The sequence below is a fragment of the Crotalus tigris genome, unplaced genomic scaffold, assembly GCF_016545835.1.
Source record: "Crotalus tigris isolate CLP2741 ecotype Arizona unplaced genomic scaffold, ASM1654583v1 scf7180000017741.1442986301:2390832, whole genome shotgun sequence".
NCBI lineage: Eukaryota > Metazoa > Chordata > Lepidosauria > Squamata > Viperidae > Crotalus > Crotalus tigris.
The window spans coordinates 549,890-577,885 of NW_024096608.1; the positions used below are offsets into that span (position 1 = coordinate 549,890).

Consider the following 27,996-nt stretch of genomic DNA (forward strand, 5'->3'; position numbering starts at 1 on the left):
AATGAACCTGGTTGTGATGTTACTTTTTAAAAAAAAACAAATAGTGTCACTTTTTAAAAATTCCTGAGTGCTCAGTCCCTCTAGAGAAAGATAGAGGCGCGTCTGGTGCTGTGGAGCCCCCTCCTCTTAGGAGTTCTTCTGAGGAATCTTTATGGTCACCGTCTTTATTTCGGAGTATTCTCGCAAGCCGCATTCTCCCCTGGCCACAAAAGGAAGACAAGGAGTCAAGGCCGGGCCCAGGTGCCCCCAACCAGCACTCAGCCTGGGCCACCGACGGGGCCAGTCCCCATGTGGGCAGGAGGAGGACCGGCTCAAGAAGGCACGTGTGGGACGTGGACAGTTCAGACTGAAGGGCCGACTGCAGCCTCACTCCCCAAAAGAAGGCGAGAGAAGGCAGGCCACTCTTGTCCAGCTGTGTGGTTCCAGGACAAAAGGAAATCCTGGTGGGTTCACCCCAAAGAGGGACCTGTTCTCCTACCCCCAAAATTCCTCTGAATTGGGAGCCTCTGGGACCCTCCAGACCTTCCCCCCAGAACCTGCAAGGCAAGTCCCCATCCAGAACAACCTTGCTTACATTTCTCTTCCGTTGCCGGACATCTTGAAACCTCCGAAAGGACTCTGGGCATTTAAGGCATTATAGCAGTTGACCCTGGACAAAAGAGGGAGCATGGCATGAGGACAGCGCCCACTTCACCCGGAACCATTGCCCAGCTGTGCTATGAACCTCACCAGACGGTTCCTGCCTGCATGGCAGAGGAGACAGTCAGCGCCTTGTTGATGTCGCTGGTGAAGACAGCGGCCACCAGCCCGAAGTCGGAATTGTTGGCTCTCTCGATCACTTCCTCCATGGTTTTGAACCGCAGGATTTCTTGCACAGGCCCAAATATCTTTGGGGGGGGGTAGAAGGAGGACAAAGTCATTGATGGGAACAAGTCCACAAGGATTTGTATGCTGCCCCCGGATGAGGATCCAGCAGGACAGGGAAACGGATGGCTTTGTAGACACACAATTAATTGCACAAAAGAAGTTCACCAAGCTTTAGGCCTGGGCCAATGGAAAACAAACAAACAATGGGAATGGCAGAAAAGGGTGTGCCCCAGAAACTTTTCCCCATGGGGAGCACCAAGATCTCAGGGCAGACATGCAACCCCCCCAGGAGACCCCAGCTGCACGGCTGAGAAGCCCCTGGTGAAAACTTCTCAGACCAGACCAGAGAAAGGCCTCTGGCCAATTGAAGAGGGACTCAGGTATCCCTGAGGATGGACTTATTGGTGGCTCTTCCAGAAAACTGTGGAGATGTTGGATCGAGCTCAACATCCAAGTAGAGCCGTAGAGCCCATCAGCTCAGCTGGACTTTGGGGTCTGGCTGAGCCCGACCGAAGGGACTGAAATCATAGCAGAGGAGGGGGAGAGTGGAGCCTGTTTTGGGGGGATTAGCTGGGTACCTCTTCCCTGGCGATACGCATATCATCAGTCACGTTGGAGAAAACGGTGGGTTCGATGAAGAAGCCCTTGCGCCCAAATCCTTTGCCCCCACACTCCAGCCTGGCCCCTTCAGCCACACCACTCTGGATCAGCTCCAGGACCTTGTTGTACTGCTTCTTGTCGATCTCAAGAGAATTGGGGGGGGAGGCTCCTTGGCACCGCTGGTCCTGGACCCAGCGATGCTTTCCCTTCTGCTCCACAGCCACATCCACCCTGCCACGGTGAGTCTGTCCCTGCCCTTTGCTCAGGCTTAGGCTCCAGACACAAGTGGCCCACCCTCCATCCACCAACCTGTGGTCCTTGCTCGGTGGTGGGGTCAAGGGGGCTGCCCACAACTCTCCTCTTGGCCCGTTCCACGCTCCTCCGGACAAACTCCTCGTAGATGGTCTCCTCCACATAGATGCGGGAGCCAGCCGTGCAGCACTGGCCTTGGTTGAAAAAGACCCCCTGGTGGGCCTGCTCCACCGCATGCTCCACTGCAAGAGCAGAGCGGTTCCATCAGCCAGCACAGCCGGCCTGGCCCTCCGAGGGGGCTGCTGGGATGGGGGGGGTAAAAGACCAGGGCATCCCAAGGCACCCATCCCGTGGCTGGAGGGGGGGGGTTCCCTTTAAATAGGGCAGAGTTCAAGATGATTTCCAGAATCTGAGCAGAGCTAGGAGACACCAGCTCTGCCCACAATGGACTAATTCATGGTTTTGCTTGCACAATCCGGGCTGGATAAAATCTGAAACAAGGCAGAATGGGTCCTGGGTTCAAATGCAAACACAGTAGCTGCAGCCTTTTGCCTCTTTTGTCTGTTGGGGTCCAACTTGGACCCCTGAATGAACCCCTCCTTTCTTTTGAGGGAGGATTTTGATGATTAGAAAAAATAGATTATAAAAAATGTAAGCCGTGCTGTGGTCGTAGAGTAATAGGCTAATTTACACTTACAAGTGCTATAAAAGAAAATCAAAAATCATATTTTATTTCTCTTTTTTATGCACTTTGGCCTTTGTCTTATCTCTTTTCTCTTTATTCAAAATATTACTTCTCCTTAGTCTTCTCTCTTCTAGAAAGAGGGGGAGAGTTGTTCAGAGAAGAGTGGTGACCTGCTAAGGGGCCAACTTACAATCTGCGTCCGCAAAGATAATGTTGGGGCTCTTCCCCCCGAGTTCCAGCGTCACCCGCTTCAAGTTGCTCCTGCCGGCTGCTTCTTGAACTAGCTTTCCAACCTGAATGGAAAAAGAAGGGGGAGCCTAGCAAAGTTCAGCCCCTCCACTAAGCCTGCTTTGGGTGGGCCAGAAGCCGCGGCCGAGCGGACCTGCTTCCCTTCAGAAGTGCTTGGGAGGCAGACCAGTCTGGGGAAGACGAGCCGGTTCTTCTCAGGTAAAGCTGAGCTTTTACTCAGAGAGCGGCCACAGCACTCGGCTCTCTTAACCCCCTTCGACTTGTTTTAGAGGAGGTTTTGCATTTGTTTGATTCACGCATAACGAGGTTTCTCTGACTTCAGAATTACCAAATAACAGCCCAATAAATTTATGCAATTTCAGTGGGAGGGAAAGGGTGTCAAAATCCTATTTGTTCTCTACCCTCATTCATTCATGTTGTTCTTTGATCCAGTTTGTTTTGAATTGCTTTCTTTGTGATTTGTTAAAAACTCTGTTTTAAATTTGCGGTAAGCTGCTTTGGAGATGTGGTTTATGGCTGAATGGAAAATACTTATATTAAAAGGGAGGAATGTAACCCAGGCAAAGGAGCCCCTTGCAGGTACTGGAGACCTCCCTGGAGCCTTGCGGAACACGCCATGGTTATGCAAGCCTCTAGGAGGGGGCCATTTGCTGTGCAAACACCCCCCCCTCGGGCCAACATAGAAATCTGCTCCCTGAACCGGTCAGCTGTTGGTGCACAGCTCTGGGCCCAGCCAAGCTCACCCTGCCAGACCGGCTACCACAAAGCCCAGGAAGAGGTCTCTGCCCACCATACACACAGAATTGGGCTGTAGCCAAGGAGGGCAGAAGGCTTGACCAAGACATTTCAGTGCCAAGGTGAAAAAGTCAAATGAGCTGCTCCCCAGGGGAGGTTCTGTACTTATCTGGTGAAACTTGAGAAGGAGACCCTCTGGGCAAAATGGCTTCCTTTGGCTCCAACAAACCTGCTTCCCTGACATCATCCACCAACTAGCTTTTGGGTGCCCGTGGCTGGGGACAACTGCCTAGCCTCTCAAGGAGGCCCCATTCAGGGTTGCCACTGAGATGGAGATCACTGCCACATTTGGGTAGAAGGTCTGAAAAGAAGTCCAGAAGCCCTGCAGAAAGATTTCCCCCTGGCTCTGGGTATCTCAGTCCCGAGGATAAGACGCCCTGGGAAAGGTGCAGGCCCAGGCCTGCTGCTCCTCTCGGAGGTGGCCGGCTGGCCAGGCTCTGGCAAAGGGACAGGAGACGCCGGCTGAGAAGGGCAGCGATTATCAGCGTTAAGGCAGCTGTTCGCTCCAAACATTTGCTTGGCGTGAACCAATATTGGCCTCTCCCGTAGTTTGCTTTGATGGTCCTGCCCCGTATCTTGTTGACTAATGACGAACTCAAGCTTTGTTCAGCTCTTCACTGCATAAAGAAAACACCCGCATAAGGCAGGCAGGCACACTCTTTCCCAGGCCTTTGATTGAAGTTGTCGAGGGACCTGGCTAAATATCTTGGACTTTGCACCAAAACCATTAAAAAGAAACACAAGTTTGCAAAATAGAATGAGTCCAGCTCACTGGGGTGTGTCCCTGCTGCACCACCCAAACCCCACCATTCATTTCTGCACACAAGCTGCATCTGATTGCGGAGGGAAAGTAAACTTGGATCAAACTTCAATTGTTCTGAGATGATTCTAGAGTTTCTGTCCACAGGAGACAGAATGGGGGTGAGGAAACATAAATCCTCCTTTGAGAGGGAAACAACAATGCAATGGCTTTGGGACAGAAACTCCAGCTAAGCATTGGAGATTTACAAAGCTGTGCGAAGAGAAGCCAACAGAATGTGGCAATCTATGATGAATTATTGCTTTCCAGCTCCCAACAGTGACACCCAAACCTGCCTTCCTGAGTAAATCTCAGTATGTTGCTGGCCTTCCCCCCCCCCCCCCAAGACTTGCCGAAGGGATCAGTTCAGGTCAGGCTAATCGAGTAATCCAGCCTTCAGTTTCCACGAGCTGCTATGTGAGGGGCCCCGGGAAATTCCCAGGCAAAGAATTTTAAAAAGGCCCAACTGGGAATATGGCTACCAAATGTCAGGCATAAGAGATACTCTGCAAGTCCTCCTAATTTTGGAGAGTTAATTGCATTTCAGTTTGTAACTTGGTTTAGGAAGTGCGGAGTAGAAGCATTTCTCCCCAATCTCTGCTCATCCATGTCTTCTTTCTGTTGTTCCACAGATTTAATGGAAGGTCTTCACTCCTGACGCTTCACCTCTTTGTTCAGCAACCCCGCATTTTCCCAACTTAATACAAAAGGGTGCCTCCTCGGCAGTGAACACCCCCACACACACACACTTTTTGGTTCAGCAGTGGAAAGGAAGCAGAAGGCACTCCAGTCCGGGGGGGCGCATGGAAATGACCCACAGGTGCAACATCACCTGCTTGCCTCCCCAGCCAATATAGGGCATGCAGAGCAAGGCTGACTTGGGACAGACCTGCTTGGTCCACAGCCCCAGCCTGGCCCCCAATCTTTCAGCCTGAAGGGTTCCTCTCTGGCACCACAATGGCCCGTGTGGTAACCCCCAAATGGTCAGCCAGATTCCATTGATGGCCCGGGGAAAGGAAGGCGCAACTCTGAAATGGCAACGGTGCCAAGCAACTGAACGACAAAGAGCCGCCCTCAGAGGGGCTGGCAGGGGGGCCTGCACTGGTGGAAAGGGAAGAGAGAAGCAGGACCTTCCTGACTCCCCCATGCCCAGCTTCTCCAAGTGCTGCTTTGCAGAAGAAGCCAGGCACAGAAGGTAAAGGGGAAGCTGGCAGTAACCATCCCTCTGGGGAAAGGATGGGCCTCAAGGGAGGACTGTTTTGCTCATTTCCCCACTTCTGCTGCCCGAGGGTCAAGCACAACTTTGGGAAAAACAAGGGCAGCGCTGGGCTTCCTTTGCAGCACCATCTCTAATGAGCCATAGATGAAAAGCCTGCCATGGGGACTGCATGGGGAAGTGACCCATGACCAGAGAGTTTGGGGAAGACGATCCCTGGTGGTGAGAGGCTCCTGGGCTGCCAGCCCTCCACCTGCAGGAGGTGAGCCCTGCACAGGGGTGGGGGCTCCAAGGAGGCACATCAAAGGGTCCCAGGGAGAGCATCCATTCCAGTGCCCAGGCAGGAGGAAGAGAAATAGTGCCTGGGAACCAGAAAATGCCAAAAAGGCCGAGTCAAACCTATGTCCGTCCCTGGCTGAGCATTTGCTCAGTATTACACTCAGTGGTACCTTAACTGCTGAATGCCTCTGAGTTACCAGCTTTGGCAGAGATCCTATTTTTTCCACCAGAAACCCTCATGAATTTGGTGGCATTTTTTTCTGAACAGCATTCAGAGGTCCAGAGCACAACTAAGAGTTGAAGAATAAATGCAGCCGCCATTTCCAGAAGCTGTGCTGACTGTGTAGCTATTAATATGCAGTCAAAGAATTCTGGGGAAAGAGCTTTGGTGGCAAAGGGGTTCACGGTTAAGCACTGCATTAAGAACTTCTTTTGCTATGGATGAGTTAAAGAAAGAGGGGAAGGGGCTGCAGAGGGGTGGAAAACTTGCTTCAGAACACTTCCTCTTCCCCACCAGCCTTCTCCAGGATGGATCCAAGCCCCACCGCAGGACTGTAAACCTTGCCTCTTTTGAGACATTGGCTGGCCTGAGCCAAAAGCTCTCAGTCTGCTGGCTGATCAGCTGCTGCTCTGGCCGAAACTGGCAGCTGCTGGGCACCCAGGAGCAGACCAAGAGCAAGGGGGCTTCTCGGGCCCAGCAGGCCAAAGAACCTATCTCAAGACATCTCTTGCTGCTCCAAGAATTCCACGGGACAGGAAATCAAAACCAACATGAAGCAGTTTACACTCAAGTTAGATTAAAATATTCCAGCTGCTCCTGCTTTAGATTTTTTTTCATCCTGCAATGCTTTTCACTTCCTGTTACCAGCTTTTCAAGGCAAATACCGAATTAGGGCAAAAGCCCAGGCATTTTAATTTTAAACACCTATTAAAAATGAAAGCCCTCTGAAATGACAGGGAACATTTATTTTGGCTGCAATCGGCAGTTCTGAAACCGAAGCCTTCTGTGTTTCCTTCCCATAGTAAGTCAGCAGCAGCCAGTGCGAGAGTCTCCTTAACCAAACACAGGCCAAAGCCATTCAACAAATCCACCAGGACACCTGACTTGGGCATAGTCGGCTCCCCCAAACTCAAGAGAGCCCGAAGGGAAGGGGGAAGTCCCTCCCTCACAGCCTGGGAGGTGCCCTGAGGGTGGGCTGAGGTGGGACACATAGCCCTGGAGCAGGGGGGAAGGGATTACACACGAGGTTTGAGAAACGATGGGAAGAGGAGTTGCCATTACTGGAAAGGCGGCAGAGTACTGGCCCCGACCTCATCCGGCATCCAGTTTCTTCTTGGTATAGGGGATTCCTAAATGCTTCGGTTTCTGAATGCCAATGTAAAGGATGGGGTGATGCTCTCTTCTCCCCCCCCCCCAGCACCCAATCTTACCTCTGTGGAACCTGTGAAGGCGATTTTATCAATCCCTGTGTGCGAAGCAATTGCTGCCCCCACAGTGGGTCCAAATCCAGGCAAAATGTTGACCACACCTGGAGGAAACCCCGCCTGTCAAGGGAAGGGGAGGGGAGAGAGAGAGCATGGCTGAGGAAAAGCTGGCGGCAGCAGGGGCTCATGGCCACACGTGTGTCAGGGGCTCCTTACCTCCTTGATGAGGGCGCCCAGGTGGAGGGCGGTGAGCGGGGTTTGCTCGGCCGGCTTGAGGACCACGGTGTTGCCACAGCAAAGGGCCGGTGCAATCTTCCATGCAAACATCAGGAGGGGAAAGTTCCACTGTGCAAGCAAAATGCTTTTATTGTGAGTTAGTCAGCACATCATTTTAGCCCGGAAAAAAAAGGTGTCTGAATTGGTTGACTGGACGGATTAGCTCCATCCTTATTCTTGCAGCAAAATTCTCTCTCCTTTTATATGGTCCCGGTTGACAGGGAGCATACAAATCAAGTCTGTGATCCTGCCCCACTGATTGCCCCATAGCCCTCAACTGACTCTGCGCTGTGGCTCAGCCTGAGCATGACATGAGCAGAGTGATGTGGACACATGGAATGCCTTTTCCCAGAAGAAGCCCTTTGTTGCCAGCTCCTGCATAAAATGGGGAGGGGGACAGCAGATGCCACACAAGTGAGGGAGACTGGCACAGAGGGCCCCTTAATGCCCCTTTGGAGCCCCTGCTCCTTTGTCGGACTTTTTGACACTCTTCCTGCCAAAAACACAAAGCTGTGGTGCTGTGCTTCTGCTTGGTCCCCAAAGGGGAGGAAGAGGCCGGCTGTCCTCTGCTGGCCCAGGGAAAGGGAGGCCCTTCAGCTGCACTGCTCAACAGATCCTCCTGGCCCCCTGGGAAGACTGGCCTAGTTGCCTTGGGGTGTCTCAGGAAAGAAGGCATAAGGCCTCCCTGCTGGGTGCCCCAATATTTTGGAGCTATTGAAGACAAAAGGTAAAATGCTTCCATAAGGCATCCTATTTCCTTCCTTCCTTCCTTCCACCTCCCTGCCTTTCTTGGCCAACAGCCACCAAAGGCTGCTGGATTGTTTGGCTCTGGTCCTGGGAATTCTGAGGCTGGAGGCTCCCCTAATAATGCTGCTCTAAAACTCTATTAAGATGTGCAAATAAGCAATGGAAGGGCGACTGATGGCTACAGATCCTCCCGCAGTGTGTTTTCCCTGCCTCTCCCCTGGCCTGGTCACCCCTAATGAGAAACACACCCGGGCTGAAGCTCCCTTCAAGGGAGCCGATTCCAATGAAAATAAATACAAGATGTATTGGAGAGACTCACCGGGATGATCTGTCCACACACGCCGATGGGCTCATGCCTCGTAAAGGTGAAATAATCTCCGTCTGGAAGAGAGGGACCTGTTTAGTCTCACGAGCACCCTGAGAGGAGCAGCCAGAGGGAGAAGAGCAGCACACTCTGTGTGTGTGTGTGCACGCGTGTGCACGCCTGCGCACTTGTGCGTGCAAGTGTGCGACAAAAAAGAAAGATGGTGCCAGGTTCTCTGGGGAGCATCACATGGCCAGCCACAAAGCCCATCCTCTGGCCCAAACAAGGCCTCCCCTGCTCCCCTGACCATTTCTGCCTTTCAGGGGCTCCCTCTGCTCCTGTGCCCAGAGTCCACCACCTGGTCAGGGGCCCGTCCGCCAGGGACTCTCTGCCTTCAGGAGGGGCCAGCCAAAGCCCCCAACCTGCTGCCTCATCCTGTGGACTTCCTGGCTATTCTGTTTGGAATGGGCCCAATCCTATCCCTGTCTGGGAAGGCTGTTTGGAAGGGTTGATTCGACCAAGCGCCACCAGGCCTGTCTTTGCTCAAAGGCCGGCCAAGCAGGACCTGGTCAGAGAGGCCTGGTGGTGCTGGACATTGTTTGTCTCGCAGAAGGCTGCCGTCAATCCGGGGGATTCAGGGTACACTGGGGGCCACCCCTGTTCAAAAGGTGCCCTGGAAATGAACCCCCCTTGTCTTGTTTCACTGAATGCCATCAATCAATACTGCTTTGCGGAATAGAGCTGATGGTGCCTGTTCAGCCCTGCATCTTCTCCCCCCACCCCATCACTGATCTTGAGCTGTGGGGTTTTGAGAGGAGAACGCTATTGTTTCTGTTAGCCTCCCCATAATTTAATTCCCACTTTCTAAACAGAGATGTGAATGATTTAGCCCACTGCTCCTGGCTGGGGGTCCTAGCCCACAACTACAACTGGAGGGCAGTGCATTATGGGGCTGCTCTCCTGCTCTATGGAGGGGCAGCTTTTCTGCTTCTTAATTCCTTCCAAAGGAAGAACTGGGGTCCCTCCTTGCATGAAGTAGAAAGGGGGAGCAAGGGAGGCCACATGGCTCACCCCAGAGAATGGAAGGGGAGAGAAAGGTGAGGCCAGGACAGGAACTCGTGAATGGCCGGCCTGCCAGGATTTCAGGCAAGATGGGAGGGCTTCTATGGGATGTGGGACATTTCTCCAGAGAGGAGCTGAGAAGGACCCTGCCAGCCTTTGATCATGGAAAACCTGGGACTTCCAACGGCATCTGAGGTCCAGCCTTGTTTCCAGCCTGACTCAGATCAGCCACAGGCTCTTTTTTGCCTTGCTGTACTTCCCCACTTCTTTGCGCTGAACAATTTGGGGATGGAGATGGAGGGAAGAGGGTCTGCCCAGCCAGCTGGGATCCACTTTGGTGAGCAGTGATGTTTTCAAGGCATTCCAAGGAGCCACATAAAGACCGGCCAGTTATCAGCAAAAAGGGAGTGGAGAAAGGAAGCCAGCCAGAGCAGATAAGGGAAGCTTCCACCCCATGGAGTGAGGGGGGAGGACTGGGGAGGCTAATTAGGAAAAGACCCAGAGGAGATAAAAGGAGATGGAACCCCCCCCCTTCCCGTCCTCCTGTTGGGTAGGCCAGTCAGCAGCCAGAACCATCTGGAGGGCGTCAGCTCTGGGTAGATCATACCAGGCAGCACAGCTGCAGCCAGCTGTTTCTTAGAGAGGAGCTGCCTCATCCTCAAGGGATGTTTGGAAGTTGATCATTTTCAGACCAACCCCATTTGGGAAGCCAAAGACCCTTTCTGGACCCCGAGCCAAAGACACAGCTCCGGAGGAACCATTTCCCCCTCTGTGCCATGGCTAGCCGGGTGACTCTGAAGCGATTCAGAGACATGGAGCAATTGGGCTTGGACTGAGGCAAGAGGCAGATGGCAAATTTCAGTCTCAGATTTCCAGAGACATTAAAATGTAATCCCAAGAGAGTGAATATTCCTCATGCCCTGAATGGACCGAAGCCTCTTGCGGTGCTCCTTCCAGCAAGAAACACCCCACGGAAGCTGCTAGGAATGGAGAGCCGGTTCCCTGCCAAGCTAAAGATGGAGAAGCCCCATGACCCCACCTAGAAATCTGCCATGGGAGTGGGCATTCGGGCACTCAGGCCTTCCCTTAAGGGCCCCCGGACTTTGGGGCTTGATCAGTCAGTTTGCTGCCCAATTTCACCAGGCTGGACCCCACTTTACGGCTGTTCCTGATCTGAGATGAGGGTGCAGATGATGAACTAAATTGCGGCTTGGGACCAGGCAAGGCTGGATCCTCTGACCTGGCTCAACCTGCCAGGACTTCCAAAGCTCGAGGTGGTCTTTGGAAGCACCTTTTTCTCACCCTCAGGATCTGCAGTTTGATGGACCACTTTATTAGACTTCCCTTGTGCAGAAAGGTTTATGGGGAGGAGGGAGATTAAAGTCGGCTGTCTTCTCCGTACCTTGCCTGCCCACCTGATGTGCACTATAAAATGGGTGTCAATGAGGCCGAGTAACAATGCTTGACAAAAACAGACCACTTTGCCCAAACGTTGATCTTTCTGCAGCTGGGAATTGCCCTTATGGGCGGAAACTGAGCAGGCAATGCTGAAAGTTTTACTGTTTCCATAAAACCACTGAAACTACCTGGCAATTAAAAGAATCCTGCTTTAAACTGGGGCAGGAAAGCATCAGGCCGTTTGTGGTTCTCATCTGGCTGTATATCCAGCATCTTTCTCGGCTCAGGGGAAGGTGGTCATGGCTGGGGGGGGGGGAATCAGCCAGGGTGCTAAACTGAGTCTGACAAGCACACTCTGCCCCAGAGAATGATGGGTCTGCGGGAAGACTAGGGGCATGGAAGGCCAAGCTTGGCCCCTTTCGCGGAGGACTGCCCTGCGCCCCCTCACAGGTGACCGGTCTCCAGCTGGAGATGGTGCTGGATCTTGAGATGGCAAAGGTGCTAATGACCCAGGCCTGAGTTTAAGGGAAAATGGACCTCCGGGTACAGTGGAGGAAAAGAATTGGGGGTGGGGCTCAGAACACAGCAACTCCATGCAAGTGCCCCAGCCTGGCGCTGGAGATACATATGCCACAGAACGAATGCAGGGCAGATTCTAACGTACCCACTGGGATGGTCAACCCATGAATCTTGTCTGCCCAACCGGCGAAATACCGCAAGGTCTTGATCACGCCGTGAAGGTCAACGTAGAAGGCCTGGAGGAATGGCTTCCCACTGTTCAGCGACTCCATGGTCTGGGAGACAAAGAGGAGCAAGAATCAAGGCTTAGTTTTCGACTTGGTAATAGAACTAGCTGTAAGGAATGTCCAATGGGGAGGGCTGCAACAGAGTGGTTCTGGACACATTGAGCTGCCAATGCTGTGGCCAAGCCAGTATGCACTCATGTGTCTAGTCCACATTTAGAGAGGTGGCACAGAGCAGACTGCTGAGCCACCTAAGAGCAGAAAGCCGACCGAGGGCTAAAAAGGCGCAATTCAGGTCAAGGCCAGCTGAGCTTTGGTGGGATCCCAGTGTGATTCATCTGGAGTGCCTCCCTTGCAAGGTCAAAATCCTGAGACATTGCTAAGGGGGCTGCTCAGGACACCTCCACTGTGCCTTGCACTCCACCTAGTTCTGTGCTGGAGGAGAGCACTGTCCTTTTTCACAGGATACATCAAAGCAATTCTGGCAGCAGTTTTCTGTCACGTCCCTCTGAAAGGCAGGGTGGGGGCCCACAAAAGCACCCTGGCCCAAGTCCCCCAAGGTCAGGAGATGCCATCTGGCCCTCCTCGGGGGCTGCCCTGTCCAGGTCATTCAGATCAACCTTTTGGCCCCAGCACAAGGCAAAATGTCCTCCAGCTCTCTCAATGCTGGGACCAAACAGCTGCCTAAAGAAGAGCTGGACGGTCCTCCAGGGAGAGCTGAGCGGATGCTCAAGAATGCCTGTCTTAGCTGCTGCCTGAGGCTCCTCTGGCAGTCAAGATAGCTCCCATGCCCTTCCCCACAGAGGCTCCAAACCAATTAAAAGAAGCCGCAGGCTCTTGTTGAGGGGATATTTCCATATTCCTCTTAAGGAGCCCCATAAAATGTTTGCTGCAATGGCTTAAATCACTTTTAAGAGGCCCCAAATGCATCCGTGGAAGCCGCTGGGTGAGAGCCATAAATCCAGTTGAAGCACAGGAGGGCTGCTGCACCTTCATTTCTTCTGCCAGTGGGGCTGGCAGCCATGTCTATGGTGGACAAATTCAACAAAGGTTTGGCTCAGGAACCACAAATCCAGCCACTGGCAGACGGCCAGCTGATTTGCTGAGCCCCTCCCTTCTCCCTGTGGTGATTTTACAGCGTATGCCGGTGGTAAGATGATTTAAGTGTTGACAAAGCTGGAATTAAGATGTTTGCCGGCTTAGTTCAAAGCGCCTGACATGTGGAAAATAACATTAGCCATGCCACCGTGTCGGGGCTCACCACGTGCTCCACCACAGTGGGCCTGCAGCTCAGTGCCTCTTGGGCACCCTGGGTGGGGGAAGCCCAGATCTGCCCAGGGTTGACCAGGATAGCTTTTGCACCATTATTGGTCGAATTTGCCCTGGAACTCAAAGGCTACTCTCAGCGCTCTCCCAAGAACTTACAATGGCTCAAGTAGACGTTAGAAAGGCAGTTAACCTGGGCAGTGCTTGGCCTCCTCCCGCAGCGTCCCACCCGCTTGACTTACGGCGAGGAGGGCCCGGTCTCTCTCCACCAGATCGGCCAGCTTTTCCAAGAGGTGTCCTCGCTCAGAGGCATCCATCCTCCGCCATACTGAGCCCAAGGAAAAGGCCAGCCGAGCAGCCTGCACCGCTTTGTCTGTATCAACCTGCGAAATGGGAGAAGCATGAGGGCCAGCGGCGCTCAGGGTACCCCAAGAGCCACCCCCTCGCTTGGCAACTGGAACCTCCCCCTCCATCCCAGAAAGCAGCACCCTGCAGTTCCTGCAACCTCATTGGGGGGCTGGGGGGACCTGGATGCCAGACCTTCCCTGACCATGGAGCCGGCCGGGCCATTTGCATCAGGCCTTTTTTCTCTCAAGCTGACTTTCCTTACAGGACCATTGCAGGGAGATGCAAGGGCAGGCTAGAAATGCCACTTATCTTTACCTTGTCAGCTTCTTGCACATCACAGATCTGTTCTCCTGTTGCAGGATTAAATACAGGGAATATTTTCCCACTCTCAGAGTTTTGCCACTCGTTATTGATAAAGATCTGAAATGACAAGAAAAAAATGAGCCTTTTTGGTTTTGGCTAAAATGCAGAGGTTCCCCTTCATCTTCCCTCTTCTGGCACTTTTGGGGTGTTAGAAAGCCTCCTCCTTTCCCTCCTAGAGAGGCCTTCTTCCTGCACCTGAGTCCTTTCAGGACTACCATTCCCAGCATTCCTCCAGGGGTCATGGGAACCATAGTTCCACTAGCACAGTGGTTCTCAACTTTTCTAATGCCACGACCCCATAATATAGTTCCCCATGTTGTGGTGACCCCCAACCACTTATACATCACCGGGTGCCAGGGGCGTGGCTAAAGAAAAGGGGAAAAAATGGCGGACAGCCTTGTTTGGTGACCCCCGTGAAATGGTCGTTCGACCCCAAATGGAGTCCCGACCCACAGTTGAGAACCACTGCACTAGCACGAGGGTCACCAGGTTGGGAAATTCTCCCTAGGCTGCTTTCCCTGGTTTCAGGGTTCCCTTCTGGGAGCCTGGACAGAGACTGCCTGAAGGACGCTTCCTGCCCGCCTTGTTGTTGGTTGTGTGCAACTGACAAAGACACCCCTGGCCATGTCCTGCCTTAGAGGAGGGGGAATTCCTCTGGTTTTGGCAAAATCAGGGCCCTTCCTTCAATCCCCTCCCCATCCGCTCTCCGAACCCCCCAAATGGATTCCCTTTTTCTTGGGGTGATGCCCTCAAAAGCAACTGGCAACAAGCAGGCTGAAAGCCCCCCAGGAACCTTCCCCACCCGAGGCGGCTGAACATTGCAGGGGTGCCCTCTCGGGCGTCACATGGAAACGGCTCGGTCAGGGCCTTGAGTCTCCCAATGCAGGAAGAGGCAGTGGAGGAGTTGCTACTGTTAATGGTTAACATTCACTTCTTCCTGTCCCACGTTGTTCTATAAACAAAACTCAGGCTTTGCCAGATCATTTCTGTAAACGGACTGCCTTCAATTTGGCTGTAAAGGAGGAATATTTACTCTCTCCTCCATATAAAGTACCTCCACCAACTTCCTGGAAAGGTTTCAAGTCCTGAAATTCAGCAGCTGGCGGCTTTACAAGCCTGATCTCATGCTGAAATAACTCACTTTTGGGGAGTTTAGGCATTTGGTGTCAGGTAGTGCCATGCCACAAGCCCTTTCCCGCCCAGAGGCAGAGTCTTCAACGATAAATGAGGCTTTGCCAGGACTTTTAAGAACTTCCAGTGGACGTTGATTAAATGCTGAGAGCTGCACATTTGATCTGACTTTCATTAGGGCCAGTTCGTAAAAATGCCACCGGCTCGGACAAGAATGACACATTGTGCGAACAGGGATCCCTGCGAAGCCTCAAATGGGGTTTTCATCCCACTCGCTTGTTTTGTTCTTATTTATTGCGACCATTGTAGTGGGCAACGTTAAATCAAGGCGGCTATTTGACAGCAAATGTTGCTATCAGTGAATTATATACAGCCCTTCCCCAAGCCCAGAGGGAGAAAGGGATAGCCCCAGGGAGAAAGGGCCCCTTTGTAAATCATGCCCAGATTGGCACCGCCCAGAGGGGGCATTGTTCCTTCTCAAGTGGGAAAGCTCTCCAGCCGGCACAATTGCCCTGGAATCAGGGTTAATTAAGGCTAGCTGCAGCCATAAATCAGCTGGGGGATTTTTACAGCTTAATTCAGCCTTAAGCCACAGTGCGTGTGGGTGAATATATGGATGGTAACTGATTAACCAGGTTTCCCAAGAGTTGCTAAGACGTGTTTTGATTTGAGCCCAGAGTTATTGCTCTTGGGGTGAGAAATCAGGGGGAAGGGGAGTAGTTAGCCATCGATGTGGTCATCCAATGTGGTCGGAGTTCTGACTGTGGGGGCAGGCTGGCTCAGTCAGGCGGGGGGGGGGTTCATCCTAGAAAGTGTGGGTGCAAAGAGCTCTTGGTACCCCAAGTCTGTCCCCCCTGCCCCTCTCTTAGCTGCAGATCAATGGAATTGTGGCTAGTTTTAAGGGTAGAGAAATTTTCAAGAAGCAAGTGGAATAATTTCAAATGCAAAAACATCTTCCAGACAGGGTATCTTTTTTCACAGCTGCCTTTTGACAAACCAGTAAAGAGCATCACCTTGTAATGGCTTCTCTTTGTGGCCAGAGAGACCATCTGATTCTTCTGGCGCTCACCTGACAGACCAGCCTTTTCTCTCAAAGGGAGAACTTTGCAAAGGGAGACAGAGATTGCCCCCCATTTGGCTCCCCGAATTCACACTCGCTGTCCAGCCTGGCAAACTGGAGGCTCTCATTTCCTTTGCTGGGAGATTCTCCTGTGCTGCTGCGTGTGATACGCAATCCTCTCCGTACCGCTGGGATAGGTGTTACCAGCCGCCCGTGTCCAGCCAGAGCCTGAATGTGCTTCCTCAGGCCTTGCTTTTCCCCAGTTTTAGTGAGCCACGTTCTTGTGCTTTTTGACATTCCAGGAGGATTTCCCCCCTTCTGTACAGGAAAGGGATTTCAGTATCCATTTAAAAATAGGCTTCCCCATAGGGGAGAAGCAGATTTGTGGATGAATCGGAAGGTCCTACTTGCACTGATTTAGTAGCTGGTTACAGTTTCAGTTCCATCAAAGTGATTGTTTTTCATATGATGATTGATCCTCTGAGAGGTTTTGAGGCCAAACCTGTAAAACTGGAGCAAGGGGGGGGGGTGTCAAATGCCAGAGACGTTTCTGGAGGAGTCACAGCTGTTTGGCCCCAAGCGACCATCCTGTGGCTGAAGAGCTGAGTACATAACGGTACTTTTTTTGGACAATTTTGAAAACACGCAAAAAATGTGGCAGCTTGCATTTCCCTTGGTAGGTATTTCATAATCCCGCTGATGCTGGGCCAGCACCTGTGTTTCTGGATGTGCTCAACCCTTCCTCTTCTTATTCTGGACAAATGTTTCCCTAACCCTGGTGCTGTTCCAAAGGTTGAGCCTCGATGCATCTGAATTTCTGAGAATTCATTTGTTTTTGGCCTGGTGGCTGCCCTGATCCACACGGGACCACATCCATGCAGAGGAGACTTGAAGATCCTGGGCTCAGCTAAACATGGGGAGATGTGACACCCCCCCTCCAAGTACTCCTCCACCTTCTCCTGTGAAGGTCAGTCCTTTCCTGGTTTTTGCCCTTCTATAGGTGGTGGGGTCCAGGGACCCTTGTCTGAAATTGCTTAACCCTTTAAGAGAGTGGCCTGCCTAGATAAGTCCTCTTCCATAGGAAGAGCATCATGGAGACAAGACACAAAAAAGATGCCATGTGGGTCTCTCTGTCTCTCTAGGCCCCAGACGGGGCAACCGGCCTCCACTGTTCTCTGCCAAGAGGGCCCTGAGAGCCAGAGAGGCTGAACCTAACAGTTTTGCTCTGTTTGCATGTTCCTCCCTCACCAGTGGCTGATTTCAGGTATCCAATTGGGGGGGAGGCTCACAGGAGACACTGAATAGCAAATCACATAAGCTAGTGGGGTGCCAGGCAGTCTGTGGCAGCCGGGTCTGTGGTCCTTTCTGCTGCAAGATGGCAAACACAGATGCCCCAGGAGAGGAGCCACCACTGCAAAGACGTAACTCCGGCCTGAAAACTGGGGACCACTTTGAGCAGAGCCTCAGGACTGAAGGGGAGGCAGAGAGGCTGGCTGGCGGGCAGAGGAGGGATTGGGGGAGCAGCGGCGTGAGCAGGAGAACTAGATGGAGCGCTGAGAGGAGGAGGGAACCTCCCCTTTGGGATGAGGTCCACATCACTCCCAATTCATGAACCCCACTTTAGGGAGGCAGAGAAAGAATCCGTCCTCAAAAAAGTAGGGAGAACAGGGCCTGATCCACCGGCCATTGCCGACCAAACGGATCTCAGTTCAACTCCTAGGACTCAATGGCTGCTTGCAGGGAGCAGCTTGACACCAACCAGGTCCTGCTGGGAGTGTTTCCTGGTGGATTGGGCCCCTTTTCAGTAATACAGAGTTGAATTATGCCTCTCTGTGTTGTTTTAGGTGAAGAGAGTAATTCTAGCCTTCCTGTTAATAATCAGCTTCTGAAAATGCTGTTCTTTACTACAGAACACCTCATCCTTTTAGGACGGACAAGATCTCTCTCAATATTTATCTCTTAAAAAGCAAAACAAAGAAAGGCCATGGGAAAAAGAGGGGGGGGAAAAGCCCCCAATTCCGCTCGGCTTGGGAGCTGCCTTCTCTACGCAGATGAGAAACGGCTGGAATGCCGCTGGCTTTGTCCTTCCCAGCCCCTTTGCATGATAAATCATCGGCTGAGCATCCACCTTGGCCTGTTTGATCTCAGCTCAGCAAGGTTCAGTTTTGAAGTGAAGAACTCCAGGTCTGATAGGTCAGAGATGAAGCACAGAGCCCCGTGACCACAGAATGGCCAGGCTGGCCAGGCGGCTTTTGAGGGCCCAATGCAGCCCCTCCCCTGCCAGCCCACCTCTCTCACGCTTTTCCAAGCTGAGCCTATCTGGGGGGCTTAAGGAAGAATTCACTGGCCCAAGTGACCTTCCCAGCCAAGCGCTCCCCCTCTGCAGTGCACTGACCAAGGGATTGCACAAGTGAAGCTTGCACCCATGGCGTCAGTTAGCCCCCACCCCAAGAGTTTGTCTTATAGGCAAAAGCATCTTCCGGGCATTTGCTAATTAATGGGCAGTTCCTGCAGAGAGCTTGGCCCGGCTGACAGCGTGCTAGACATGTTCAAAGGGCTCCCTCCATTGCAGTTGCAGGGAGCTCAGAGGGCGGGCAGCTTTGGATCAGCCCAGGTGGGACTTCCTAGGCTTGCGCTACCTTGAGGCCTCAGCTCTGGTCCCCTGCAATCCCTTTAGACTGAGCAATTCTGGGGGCCGTGTGAAGGGAGGGTCTCTTTCCCCTCCCCCTCCCAGCATATCCCCAAATCCCTCCTTGCCTGCTGCAATGTCTCTGGGATCATCTCGTGCCTGGATTTAGGCCATTCTGAGCCTGCAGAGGAGCCAGTTTCCCAGGGTGACTCTTTAGCAATGTGCCAAAGCCCTGAAAAGCAGGTCCTCCCCTCTTATCCTTGGGGTATCCATCCACCCTGGCTGGCATTAGGAGTCCCAAGGATGCCCAAGTCCACAAGAGCGGGCAGAGGTCCAGTGTGCTGGCTTTATCCATGGACCTCAGTGGCTGGAACCAGACATTCTGTCCCCTTGAGGAAGGTGGGGTGAGCCAGGCAGGCCTTTGGCCCATTCCGCAGCTTCTGGCCCTCCCCTTTGCAGCTGCTGCCCTACTTTCCTCGTGAACAGCACCTGGTGCTGGTGCAGAACCTCCCGGCCGCTCACTCAGCCCAGCACTGTGCAGGCAGCCTCCACCAAGTGAGGGGGGAGGAGGGGAGAAGGAGGGAGGCCTGCAGCTGCACAGCAGGAGCAAGGCAAAGGGATAGCCTTTTGGTTTCCCTCTCGGCGGGCCGCTGCTGCGGCTCTGTCCTGATGTGGAGGCTCAGCCAAGGGTGGCAGTTCAAAGAAGGGGTTGCAGGGGAGACTCCCGGATCCAGCCAAGTGCCTGGTTCCAAAAGGTGATCCACCCCCTGCTGCAGAAACCAAAGGGTCATCCCCTCCTCCAGATTTTGTCCCCCCCCCAGGCTTCCAGGAAGTCACAAGCACTCCGCACAAGTGCCCCCAGCCTCTCATGATCCTGGCCAGCAGTGTCCGGGGGCATTTGGTGTTGGACTCAGAGCACCTCCCCCAAGTCATCACTTGGTCTGTTTGACTTTGGCTTAATGCAACATGGGAACCTGGCTGTTGTGTATTTCCTAGGGCAATTCTGGCTTATTCCACAAATCATCATTACATGAGGCTGGCTGTGATTAATACTGGTGGTGGCCCTTTCTTCCATGTGGGTATTGAATGGGCATCTAACCTCCTTTTTCCCAAATGTCAGAGTCGGGGCAGCCTAAGAAACATGAATTGCCAGCAGGGTGTCCCGTGTGGCTCTTTCAGCCATGAACCTGGGGCCAGTGGTGCCCTCCGCTCTCTTCTGCCCACCACAGGCATTTTCTTGATTCTGGCAGGGACCCAGGGAGCTAGCAATGCTTCACAGACAGAGACAGACCATAACAAGCTAACATTAATCCAACATTCATCTAGTGGTTCAAAGCCTTTTCTGCTTTCCTGCAGCTGGAAAAGTTCCCCAGGCTGGTGCCATCAGAGACGTCAGATTGGGTGATGGAGGGAAGTGCACTGGGTGCTGTGCTAACCCAAGTCGGGCTCTTTTCTTGCAGGGAGAACCAGGATGTGTGTCTTAGGCATATTGGGGCGATAAATCCCACCATGTTATCCAACCATTCGCGCAGCGTCCCTTAATGGGGTCTGTTTCATTTTGACACTTTCTTCCAACTTTGCTGCTTAGTTATTTATTAAATGTACATCTTGTCACAATTTCATGGCTCTCAGCAGTGTGCAAGGAATATAAAAGAAAAATGAAAACTTACCTCATAAGATTGAATGATAAGAAAATAAAAACTAAACTACAAAAATGAATTTAACAACCATTCTCAGCAGAACACTAAAAATAAAGATGACAGGGAAGCTGCCTGGAAAATAGTTCCTTTTTAAGAACCTCCAGAAGGCCTTCGAGGGCGGAGGGGCTCGATCTCTGGGGGAGCCAATTCCATCAAAAAACCCCTGGCCTTGCAGGCTACACCCCCTTCACCCCCCGAAAGGGTGAGAGGTCTGCGTTTCTGGGCTCCCTCAAAACCCAGCAGATTTTGTGCAAAGGACCTCCAGAGGGGTCCTCAATGTAACAATCCAGCAGAAACTTGATATTAGAAATAATATGGAAAGAATTCAACAAATTGGCAACATCCATGGAAGCCCCCAAGGCTGACTGTAAAAATGGCCGTCAAAGAGTGTGCAAGATGGAAGATGGGCGGGAGGGAGATCTCTGAGGCCAACCAAGAGGTAGCCTAGGCCAAGGGCACTTGCGATGTCCATTTTCAAAATCTGCCTCCCCTCCACCCCAAATTTAGCTTCCAGCTGCAGGCAATGTTTCTGTTTCCAAGCCTTGTCCTACCTTTGCCATTCTGCAAAGATATTAAGGATCCCTTATTGTAGCCTCGTCCCTGCTCAGACCCTTTTCACGGAGATTGTCTCACCCTTTGCTTCAGGGGAACAAAAAAGAAGAGCAAAGACCTATTAAACCAACAAGAGATGCTTGAACAGTCAATTGGAGAGATCTGGATTATTTCAGACCAGGAAAAAAGGGGGAGGCGTCTCCCCCATCCCAGCGGTTGGATAGAGAAGATGTGTCCCGCTACTCCCGGCTATAAACTATGGGGGGGGGGATAGAATTCCACTCCTTCTGTCAGCACAACTGTCTAAGCGCGTAGGAGTCTCGGGAGCAGAAGAGGGGCCCTCTTGGCAGCCGGGCCAGCCAGGAGGGGGCCTCTGCTGCAAAGGGTCTGCCTCTTCCAGACATCGGCTTGTCTCTCGATGTGCCCAGGCCAGAGCAGGCTGACCCGGCCTGCTTGTCTTTGGCTTCTGCCCCTTCCCCCTCAGCTCCCACCTGCGCAATTACTGCTGGGTTATTTACTACAATTTCCACCTGGCTGCCTCCTCCCTTTCTTTGCCTGCTGAAGGGGGCTACCGGGCAGAAGGGGCCAGCCCCACTTGGAGGCTCCTAAGGAAATTGGAAAGGGAGGACCAAGAGCAAAATCTGCTTTTTAATTATCGCTGTCTTTTATTCTTTGTAGAATAAACAGACCTCCTGGACCAGGAAAGATATTGGTCAAAGACAGACAATTCCAGCAATTACAGTTTTTGCTTCACAGAATGGCAATGTGTTAAAATTTTGGCTTTCTTCTTGCAGGCTGCGGGGGAGGGGGGACAGCCGGCCTGACTTACTGCTTCTGGAGTGCCACGCCGCAATGCAGGAGCGTGGATTTAATTTAAAAAGGAAGCAAAATTTGAAACTCCCTGCATGAAGTTTGGAAATTGGAGTCCATAGAGCCAGCATGAAAGCAGAAGTCTCCCTGAGCCTCCCCCAAGAAGCCTCTCCACCTCCGAACATAAGGAACAAGCTGGAGGCGGTGGGGGGAGCGAGGTCCCCAGGATGCCCCCAGCCATCCTTAGAACAAAGGCAAAACCACGGACTGGCTTTGGTGCTCAGCCAGCACAAACAGAGCCTGACGTGGCTGTCCCACTCATGGGCCTCCCTGGCCGATGTGGCTGGGGAGCATGGGGAGGAGGGTCCAGCCAGGGCTAGAGATGTCGTCCTTTCTTGCAGGGGAAGAGAAAATGGCTGTTGAATCAGATGGGGACAGATCTCCCTTCCTGACCTCTGCTGGGCAGGGAGCCCAGCTGGGGTGAAGTCCAGCTGGTCCTGCTCTCGGCCTGCACAACGTGGACTCGCTTGTCAGGGGGGTTGTGGTTGCAACGAGTGGGGCTGGTCTGGATGCCCTCCCAGAGCCCTGTCAATTCTAGCAGCCTGCCGTGCCAGGTGGCCATTAGGGGAAAAGTCATGGATTGGAATTAATCGTCTGGGTGAGTTGCTCAGAGAAAGAAGAGCAAGGAAGCCATTGTGCCTTTTAATAATGGAGTTGGAATGATACAGCTTAGGTCCAAGGACTATTAATCACATCATTTAATTAATTAATTAATTTCATTTATTATAGCTGCCCAACCCAGCTTCAATAGACTCTGGATGTTTTACAAAACCAAAGAAATCCATAGAAAAAGATAAAACCACAAACTAAAATCATTGAAAAATGACATTAATTCAACAAACCAAAACCAATAAGAGATGGACTCCTAGCCTGGGACTAAGGATGATGAGCCTGTCATTGCAGCCCTTCATGGCATGCCAGCAAGCAGGAGACTACAATAAACCATCATCCTCAGCCCATGCAGGCCAGGTAGCATCATCAGGACAGTCTGAAGGGTAAAACAAGTCGAAATAGTTGCTGCAGCAGCACAACTGAAGCAAAGCAGTTGGGTTTTCAGTCCTACGGTGTGGCTGTCATGTTGACTTTTTTTGACATGTGTACCATCCTGACTTTGCCACTCTGCCTCTTCTGAAGTGTGAGAGCAAACAGGTCAAACGCCCCCCCCCCACTTCTGCCTGCTGCAAACCACCCACTCTGACCACCAGCTTGTGCTTACTCTTCCCAGCAGATCTCCAGAAAGTGATTAACTGGGTTTATATAGCTGAGTTGGGGGGACTGGCTGTGCTGCAGCCCCTGGTCCACTTGTCTTGGCACTTCTTCATCCTGAGCACAGAGCCAGGCGAAGATCAACAGGGCTGTCTCACCGTTCATAACACACTTTGTCTTCCATTGCGGGGCTGTTTATCCAAGCCTGTCCCAGCAGCTACACTGGGGGTGGGAGGAATAGGAGGGCTGGGTGGCTCCCCAGATTCAACATGGGAAAGGGGTGCAACCATGTGTCCTGCCTTCACATCAAAGCTGGACAAAATGGTTATATTTTTAGGCTAACTGCCCCCACCATTTCAATTTGGAGCTAAGGGAGCAGGATTTTCTCTTTTTTAGCACTTCCTGCCTGTGCTCATCCCTCTGGCCTTTCTCCCCACCCCCAAAGTCCACAAGAGGCAGCCTCTTGCCACAGCCATCCCGTGTCTGGGACCCCCGAGGGAGGCTCATCTTTGGAGCAGCATTGATGTGAAAAATGCCCTCGGGCTGGGAAATGGGAGCAGCCCAGCTGGCAATCCAGGTGAGATTCAAAGGAAGCCAAAATACCTTTTAGAGGGACAGCCCAGTACACCCCCTCCCCTCCTGAGGACCACTTGGATCAAGGGCTAGTTGGGCCCTCATGCCTGTGAGGACCCCACCCCAAGGGAGCCGCTGGCAGAGCCCGGAAGCTAGAGCTCCAGGGCAGAAAAGAGCAGCATCTCAGCCAAACTGGCTGGGGCTGCAGGCATAGCCTCCCCCACCCCGAGAAAGAGCCACGGCTCGGGTAGGAATGGCTTTTGATGCCACGGAGAGGCCTTGGCGCCACCCTCAAGGCTCACTTGCAATCTGCTGGGTGGCTCCAGGACTCCTGCCTGCCACTCCAGGAGTCCTGGGCTGTGAAGAGGGGCTTTGCTCCGAATAGTTTATGCCTCCCCACTTCCTGCAAAGAAGAGCACGCATATCCTGAAACATACTTCCCGGGAAGCATTGCCAAGCAAAATCCTTGGAATTCATTTGCAAATAGTCCAGATGCAGCCTTCTCCCCTGAGCAATACCCAAGAGCACCGAAGGAAACAGGGTCCAGGGCCACAAAGTGCATCTGAAAAGGGAGGCATGCAATCCATGCCCCTCTCCCCCATCCTGAGCCACCCCAGCCTCAAATGGCTGCCTTTCTCCATCTGACGGATTGACCCCTAATTAATCTGCCTGCCCCAGGTTTGGGCTGGCAAGAGCCCAGAAGGAGCCACAGAGCTGCAACCAAGAAGTGGCCGCATCTTTGGGCAGCCTCTCCCGGCTAAGCGGCTGCCCCACGGCTGATGTGCTGAGACTGGTGGGCCACTTTCCTTTAATGTGCATTTTGGCAGGCTGGATTTATTTCACACAGACTTCTAGGCGATGTAAATCATTTCTAGAGGTAGCAAAATATTTCCTGAATCTTCTCCCCACCTCCCGCCCCATAGATGAGCGTGTGGTGAACAAATGGAGAAACAAATGCTGCTGCCCCAAAGGGCGGGAGGGGAGCATCCGAGGGGGGGTGCCCCTGGACAAAAGATTCAGGTGCCCTGGAAGCTCCAAATGAGACCCTCGTTTTCCCTAGTAGGTGTCCTGCACAAGGTGGGAGTCCCTCTGAAGGTCTCCCGACTGATGTGCAAACTCCGGGGCTAGGAGAGTGCAGAGCCTCACGCTGATTCCCTACCTTCTTCTACAGTGGTAAATAAGCAGCAGGAGAAACAACACACACACACACACACACACACACACACACACACACACACACACACACACACAAAAGGAACATTTTTGAGATACCCAGGATAGAAGCAGCTCTTCCCAACTCTGCTTCTGAACAGGATTGTTTAGAAAAGTTGTCCTTTCAGACTGACAAGTGAGCCCACTGCATGAAGGAAGCCAGTCGGCTCTTTTCTGCCTCACTGTTTTTCTTTCCAAAAAGTGAGAAAGGTGATCTGTGCCTGGATGAAAGTCTGGCCAGAGAGCCAGGACACCCGATTAGAGGCTCTAATTAGCTATAAATCACTTGTCAGGCCAGCCCAGGGAGGCGAAGCCAAGAGAAGGTCGATGTGGGGGAGAGAAGCGGGGACCCCAAGAAAAACACCCAGGGAGGGGGAGGGGAATCAAGGAGTAAATCACTTTTTTCATCCTTTCCCACTTTTGTTTTGTAAATGCCTTCCCAGATTCTCCCTGGGATGTTTGGAAGAGGACTGTTCCGCTTATCATCACCAAAAATGGAGCTCTGCAAAGCAAAATCTGAGAATCTGTGAGAGTGAAGCCTCTGCAGCACCCAGGAAGAAAAGAGTTTGATTCCCACCTGACCATCCTCTGCCCCTTGCTTGATCTTCCTCCTGGGCCACCTTCCTCCTCTGGAGGCTCAGCACCAACTCAACCCCCATTTTTAAGTCTCCAGAATCAAGGTCCCCTTAAAACAGACCTGGGTGGCAATTTTGCCTCTTCCGGTTCTACCACGCAGGAGGCTTGCCCATCTGGCTTCACATAGCCTCACTGGCAGGAGCTCCCGGCCCCTCCAAATGTGCTAAGTTATAATGCCAGGCACCCCATCTGTCACAACCAACAACCCACGGAGGAGGACGCCCCGGCCCAGAAGAGGAATTAGCAGAAAACCTTTTCTTCCTCCTACATAAAACAAGCAGCTGGAAACCTCAGTTCTCAAGTGGAGGACCAAGGCCAGAGCTCTCCCCCCAGAAAGACTGCCTGGCACTCTGCAAGGCTGGACCAGCAGCCCTACCTCCCTTTTGCTGTCCGGATGCCAGGGCAACCACCTTGCCCCTCTGTAGACATCTATAGGAGGAAAGATACCAGAAGAAGGTGGGACCTCAAGAGATGCTTCAAGACACATGGAGAGATTCTGAGCTGCAGCTGAGGAGTCAGTGATGAAAAAAGAAGGGGAGCACTAATGTTGGTCCCCCCAGTTAAAATGAACAGTTAAATAGAAAGAATAACAAAGTAGGAAGGGACCTTGGAGGTCTTCTAGCAGGGGGTTGCCCCTGCTCAAGCAGGAAACCTATACCATTTCAGACAAAAGAATTAAGCAAACGTGGTAGACATCCAGAGGAAAGTGTATCCACAGCCCCACACCACAGTGATGTCCAGAGGACTTACAAGCTGCTTTGGCAAAGTTCACTGCGGCCACAATCTACCTAAAACACACCTCTCACTGAGGTCAATGCATCCCTTCTCTGGAATCTGGTCGGTGATTTACAACGGGTGTTAAAAAAATTACTGCAAACTAACTGAAGGATCTATTTTTAACATGAATGTGGATAATTGATCAAAACGATCTGCAGGGCTACAAAAAGACTTTTAAATCTGCTTAGCCTAGCTATTCCTTAATTTTGAAAAGAAGTGGGAAATGAATAAATAAATGTAGAAATTCAATTTGAAAGTAAAATGATATTTTCAGCAAATAGGAATAAAAACACCCCATATATAACCATCTTATTTTTAACTCTTTTAACTTCAACTGTGATTATTTTTTCCAAGTCTGAAGCATTGAATTGCCTTTTAAAGCATTTCAGGATTAGAGAACAAGGAAACTTTGATCTTAGGCTATGATCTAGTGCAGTGGTTCTCAACCTTTCTAATGCCGCAACCCCATAATACAGTTCCCCGTGTTGTGGTGACCCCCAACCACTTATACATCACCGGGTGCCAGGGGCGTGGCCAAAGAAAAGGGGGAAAAAATGGCAGACAGCCTTGTTTGGCGACCCCCATGAAATGGTCATTGGGGTCCCGACCCACAGGTTGAGAACCACTGATCTAGTGGGATCATCTCTTGCAAAATTTCACCCAATTGAAATCAGCTTGAAATCCGTGCCAGGAGTCTTTCCAGAAGATCATGCCCAACATCATCAAGTAATATAAACAGGAATTCACAGCCAGAAAATTGCAAACTTCAACCCGCCAATCGAACTTCAATTCGGGGTAAATTATCTGAACCTTTGAAAAATTCCAAGTCTGCCTCATGTATACATAAATACATAAAACAAAGACTTTGGACCTCAGGATGAACCTTGAAAGTGATGAAAAGCAAAAAAAAAAAAAAAAAAAAAGAGCATTTCCCTGATCAGTCTCTGCATTATATTTTCTTAAGAAGGAGCTCAGCGAAGGAGGACTTCTTCCAAATTTGCCAGACTTGACTGGATTGCATCTCCTACAGGAATGCTAAAGGAAAAGCCCAAGGGGTCCAATGACCGGTTTAAACAGAAAACAAGAGAAAACATTTGCAGCTTTATTTGGAAAGAACTGGGTTTGGACAAAGGAACTAGTAAGTTCCTCTAAGACTCATCTGGAACAACTGACATTTAGAAAGAAAGAAAGAAAATCTTGGAAACAGAAAAATCTGATGCAGTAAGTTAAAAGGAAGGCTGGGTGACTTCAAATTATGGTGTGGGTCTCCCTCTCTGATTCAGCATCGCATCAACTACTCGCGCACGGACTCCAAAGAAGCTCTGGTGGGAACTGCAGCGGAGAAGATCCCTCTGAAGGCTGCTCCGATTTGCCAGCAGCCAAAAGGTTTCCCGGAAAGAAGTAAAAAAGGCCACTTACTTTGGTGTACTTAATTTCCAGGTTGAGGGTGGGCGAGGGCAGCAAGTGCAGAGAAGCCATCAGAGCCGCCGGATCCGCCTTCATTCCAGCAGGCATCTCAATTTTGCTTGAAGTCATCGCGTCTCCCACCTCTGTCTCTTCCAGCTCTTTCCAGTTCTGTCCCCGTTATCTGGCTGAAGATGATGATGACGGGGGGGGGGGAGGAGAGAGAGACAGAGAGACAGCGAGAGAGCGAGGCAGAGAGACAGAGAGAGTTGATCTACGTTATTCCCCGTCCCCCAAGACGAGTGCTGAAGATGTGGCCGCTCTCCTCTAGGCAGGTGTTAAGGCAGCCGCTTCTTATATAGGCCCCGAGGGCAGGGCCAAAGAGGCCGGACCGTCCTACCTAGAACGGAGGCTCTCCGTTTACACGAGTCCCTCTGCTCCCCACCCACCCCGGCCTTGGAGGGCGCTCAAAAGGCAACAGGTCTTCCTCCCGGCTGGCAGTCGTCCAGGCAGCGTCCCTCTCTTCTCCAGGGCTTCCTCGGATGCCCGTATGGGAGGAAGGGGAGAGCGAG

At 52.0% G+C, this 27,996-nt stretch overlaps 1 protein-coding gene across 2 annotated transcripts; it reads right to left on the reverse strand.

The window, feature by feature from the left end:
* Positions 1–29: 29 nt before the first annotated feature.
* Positions 30–27,991, reverse strand: ALDH1A2 (aldehyde dehydrogenase 1 family member A2). Of its 2 annotated transcripts, none has more exons than XM_039339994.1 (13): positions 27,440–27,991; positions 13,627–13,731; positions 13,206–13,346; positions 11,619–11,748; positions 8,510–8,571; positions 7,384–7,512; positions 7,174–7,287; positions 2,595–2,697; positions 1,777–1,961; positions 1,446–1,610; positions 730–887; positions 575–649; positions 30–199 (listed from the first exon to the last, which is right to left on the reverse strand). In XM_039339994.1, exons 1-13 carry the CDS (start codon positions 27,554–27,556, stop codon positions 127–129), a joined length of 1,557 nt encoding a protein of 518 aa, XP_039195928.1. In that variant the 5' UTR covers positions 27,557–27,991; the 3' UTR covers positions 30–126. The 2 variants fall into 2 exon arrangements, with proteins under 2 accessions (XP_039195928.1, XP_039195929.1); XM_039339995.1 differs by lacking the exon at positions 27,440–27,991 and adding an exon at positions 14,477–14,553.
* Between the last annotated feature and the right edge of the window lie 5 nt (positions 27,992–27,996).